Source organism: Montipora foliosa, chromosome 13 (genome assembly GCF_036669935.1).
Source record: "Montipora foliosa isolate CH-2021 chromosome 13, ASM3666993v2, whole genome shotgun sequence".
NCBI lineage: Eukaryota > Metazoa > Cnidaria > Anthozoa > Scleractinia > Acroporidae > Montipora > Montipora foliosa.
In genome coordinates this window covers 14,953,989-14,958,988 of record NC_090881.1, presented here as the reverse complement: position 1 = coordinate 14,958,988, position 5,000 = coordinate 14,953,989, and the positions used below count along the sequence as shown (strand labels likewise).

At 38.9% G+C, this 5,000-nt stretch overlaps 1 protein-coding gene across 1 annotated transcript in view; it reads left to right on the top strand.

Moving 5' to 3' along the window:
• LOC137983809 (uncharacterized) overlaps positions 1 to 5,000 on the top strand; it is a 46,203-nt gene that overhangs the window by 13,660 nt on the left and 27,543 nt on the right. The window contains exons 3-5 of the mRNA XM_068830986.1: positions 159 to 401; positions 2,145 to 2,411; positions 2,999 to 3,289. Of these exons, the coding sequence (XP_068687087.1) occupies positions 159 to 401; positions 2,145 to 2,411; positions 2,999 to 3,289 (801 nt within the window). The remainder of the gene's footprint in view (positions 1 to 158; positions 402 to 2,144; positions 2,412 to 2,998; positions 3,290 to 5,000) is intronic.

Below are 5,000 nucleotides of genomic sequence, written 5' to 3'. Positions count from 1 at the left end.
ATTAGTATTACACTGCACCTCTGAACGCATCCCCTTTCGAGCTGAAACTCAGTCATTTTCCTCTCTATATGTTGCATACAGTGGATCCAGCTTTCGTCCTACTGCCCATGCTGGTTAATTTCTTGTGGAGTTGTTCCTGTCATATTTACTTTATACAGGTCCACCAAACATCACTGATATCTCTGCTGATCAAACTGTTAATGAGGGAAACGACTTGACCCTCAACTGCACAGCAAGTGGTAACCCTGCTCCCAACACCACTTGGATAAAACTTACTGATAACAGTATTGTCACAATGCCACTGACAAACATCAGAAGGACAGATGAAGGGGGATACAGATGCTCTGCTTCTAATGGTGTTGGAAACCTAGCTACAAGAGATGTCTTCATCACTGTATACTGTAAGTGCCTAGTATAACCAACTTTTACTAATTGTAATTACTGCCATGTTAGACAAGATAGATTTTTTGCAGCAACACTGGGCTTTACCTTGTAGGAAAGGTTAAGTGAAGTAATTTTCTTGAGGAAAGCCGGCCCCGTCTTTGAGTGGACTTGTGGAAATGTAATTTTTTCGATCTCTCTTTAGACAATTGAGTCAGTGTTGTCCCCTCACCTACTTTTCCCAAAGATTGTATGAAAAGATCTTATTTTAAATGTGATTTTGAGCAATAACTAGAATGAATGCTGTGCTGATGTCACAACTAGCAGAAGAAACAGTTTATTTTCAATTGCGAGAGTGGATTATAAATATTAATGCCACCCACCATCGTACAAGTGTATTCTTGATTGAACCAAACAATGGAGGCTGGTTAATGGCTGTAGACAATTACAGATCAGGGTTGGAAGTAATATATTTACAAAGACAAGCCCATTGGTGAGAATTCTCCCTGTTTGTTACCTTTTAACAAGTGAACAACCTTTGCTTTCCATATGACTTATTGTGCATTGAAATTGAACTCTTGCTGTTAGAAAGTAAATGTATAGGGGGCTCTTGACTAGGAGCGAACAACTCCAATACAAACTCTAGGAAGGGCATTTTTACTCGATCTATTTTTAGACTGCTCTTTCCGCAAAATAAAAAAAACAAACAAACAAAGACAGTTTTGGTTCATTGGCGCCATGACGTGAAGTTAGTTTGTTGTAACAGGCTCCTATGGAAGTCTTGGGACATTAAGTAAATCGGTCTGTGGAAACGCCGTGACCGGACTATAGGGCTGTTGTTCGCACTTAATCATGGGCTCCTGTATGCGCCTAAGGATTTTAATTCACAATATTGCATGGTTACTATAACTACACAAGGCCATTACTGCAATACCAAGTGTAAGAACCGTGACATTGGTGGTATTGCAGAGATGTATCGAGCTTTTGAAGTTTGGGGGTCCTCTGGACCCCTTGTTGAAAAATTTTGGGGTCCATTGCAAAATTTTGGGAGTCCAGGTTATTTATATTCAAGAATTAATATTCGATCTGTTGCCCGTTAATTGCTGCTGCAGTACGCTTTCAGATTTCTAATTGTTATACAGAAGATAATGTATAGATCGATACAGTATCTAATAAGCCAAGGTGTCTTCCTTTGTACTTTTGGCATGTCATTTTTATCATGTCCCTTGAGAACACTATAATTATTAACCCGTCACAAGTGGAATCAACTATACAATATGCAAATCACCAATCACGTGAGCCGTATAGAAATCCAAATTACTACATTCCTTCCCTCTAAATCACAATTTATGGGTCCATTGAAAAACTGATAAGTTAATTCAAAGTTCAGCTTCAACAGAAGTACAACATTTTTATTCAATTCCATTTAGGATTCCTTCGTTGAAAAGTGTTCCTTTAGTTTCGACTCAACTGAAAGGTCAGCAAACATATTAATCTTTTAGATAACCAGGCCCAGCCCATTTCCGCTTTGGGCATGACCTCTGAGGACTGGTCTGAACAGGTTTCTAAACAGAGACTGCTGATGCTGACTTGACTTTTCCCGAAACGGACCTCCCGGCCAATGAATAAAATATATTCATGGTGTCCAAATTCAATGCACTGTGATGATTTTTCACTTATTGATTACAACTTCTTCATCAGTTTCAAAGTGTTTAAAGTTATACGAAACTTTTTTGGTTAATTCCATACTTTATTTTCTCCAGATCAACCAAGCATAACCTCAGTAACTCCCTTAACAAAACAGTCTTGGATTGGACAGAACGTTCTACTATCATGTGTGGCAGATGGTTCTCCTACCCCATCGATCACATGGAAAAAACCAGACGGAAGTGAGCTAAGAAAAGTAACAACCACAGAGAAAAAAGCGGATACACAGATGAAGGCTTATCAAGATTTTGGAAATTATACTTGTGAAGCCAGAAACATAGTTGGTGCTGCTGCTCCACGCCTGGTGCAACTGAACCAAATAAGTAAGCAATTAGAAAAATACACACATAAGGTCACTTAAAGCATTTCCAGTATTTTTTACGCAATTTAAAATGATAAATTTTTTTTACGCAATTTAAAATGTGATGCTACTTAATCAGGTTTGTTTTTATTGTTGTTAACCAACTTCCTCTTGCAGACTTTTTCCCAGCTGTTTCATGTTGATTGGACTTAAGCTGACTTATTTGCTCTGCTGAAAAATGAGTTTTGAGGACTCTCTTCCAAACCACAGTTTGCCCATTGCTAAATTCAAGAAAATCATCCCAATGTATTTTTTTTATTACCCCAGAGATTAGTCCGCCATAAATAGGTGCACATATTTCAGAACAATGGGGCCAGCCATTAGTCGTGCCCTTCCTTCTGAAAAGTCTGGGAGTCCATCCATTTAGAGATGATTATGCAGAGGGCAGGAAAAATATGTTCCAGTGGCTAGACTATTCCACACTGGAGCATCTGTAAACTCTTATTAAATGCAACAAGGAGTTTATTCTGGACAAGTGAACGCTCTTAGTGTTCTCTATAGTGATATTCTGTTTATTATTATATATATATATTTTTTTTTTTGTTAAAGAGGCACCAGGATCTCTAAGCCTCACGACAAATGACAACGATATCCGTGCGTCTTCATTGGCAATAAAATGGACTGCACCAGTTGATGATGGGGGAAGTGCTATTACAGGGTACAAGTTGATTATACTACATGATGACAATGTCATTCTGAACAAGACCACAAGTGCTGGCTTTAGGCAATACCTTGTTGGCGGTCTTAACAGAAGCACAACTTATACTCTGAGGGTCTCGGCGATGAATAGGGTGTTTGAAGGAGCTGCAAGTGAAAAGAAAGCGACGACCAAGTACGAAGGTAATTCCGAAGGACTACTTTGACCAGGTGATTTCATTGCTGAAAGCAAACGAAAGTGGAGAGCATGTTTCAAAATGTGTTGAAACATACAAACAGAGTTTCTTTTTTTGTTTTTTTCGGAAATGTAGAACATAGTGAAGAATACCTACTTAAACACCGCGTTTAACAACAGTTGTTCCTAGTTCCTATCTGTGTACCCAATTAGTTCCTCTACATCCTTTTTGGCTTCATGAAGCAATTACACTATTGGCATCGTTTGAATGAACTCTGCCCAAGTGAATTTGCTTCAGTCGCTCCAAGATTTTTGTCAGTATGTGCCCAAGTTTTGTTGAACAAATATTGCAAAAATAATAAAACACATTAAATTGCCCTTACAAAACAACACAGTACAATACATATTTAATTGACCACTCCCCATAGGGGCTTTTCAGGGTTAAAGACTCTCTGTCGAACGGCGTGCTTTGCGCGCGTTTGTTTATGTTTCTATCCTGCTTAATGTAGCCACTCGGGGGAAGATAAACGATAACTGTGTCCTTTCCTACTAGCGAACAAAGAAGACGTTGGCTTGCAGAATAGAGATGAATGTTTCCAATAAACAAAGCAAACTGCTTCTCTAACACTGATCAAAGATAATCGGACAATTCTTCCCCCTATAAGTCAACCTTTGCGAGTGTCTTTCTATTTTTAGAACGAAACGAGTTCGTCGGCCCTGCACGCACTGTTTAAAAGGGCCAATCAGAATAAAGTCAGTGTATAACGAAGAAAAAAATAGCAAAAACAATGTATGCAAATTGTGCAAATTGATGTAAATGTGAGTCTGCTGCTGAAAGGCTAGATCTGAAAATGGAAAGATACGCGCAAAGGTTGACTCAAGGATATGGTGCACATGGAGGCTGGGCTCCTGATAAAGCACTTCTTTGGGGTGCCTTCGATTGGTCGTATTTCGGTATAGGAATACATGGAATACAAGTTTAAAACCCTTCGTTTCTATGAAGATTCACATTAGAATTGACAAACACCTGCTAAAATGGTATATTAAACACATCTTTATTATCCTTGTTGCTGCAAAACACCAGACATACCTTTAAAACTCATCATTCCACGTATTCTTATTCTGGAATAGGGTCGATCGAATGCAGCTTTATTGATTTTCGTTCTTGTAAAAGGGCTGCACGTTTGTTTTTATAGCAATATAAAAATGAAATACTATTATTTTGTTTGATACGATACAATTTGTGGCAAATCCTTTATTCATAAAGTCTCTGCTACAACCGTTGCAATCAATACCAGGAACGTTTGAACCCAACAGAAGCTTTATAAGACAAAATCATTTCAACCATAGGTGGTCTAATACAACGATATCAAGATTTTTATGACAGTTTACGTTACGGTTTAACTGCTCAGTTGTCCATTGGTGTTTTTCACCGTTGATATGGCAAATTCGCGGCCGATACATCCAGACATTCCAACCCCTTTTGAAGGCCAATAGTGAGTATTTTTAGCGCCCAAGGTGCTCCCACGAGCGCCCTGTAAAGGGAATCTGGGGGTAATCCCCCCCCCCCCCCCCCTTCAAGGAAATTCTGCAATTTAGTTTCTATCAAGTGGGACTTTCTGCAATTTGACATCATTCTTGTGGTATTCTATAAGGTACTGGTGTCAATGCAATGCTTGTACGCCATCGTTGGAACTGCATAAAGGTGTACGACTGCTG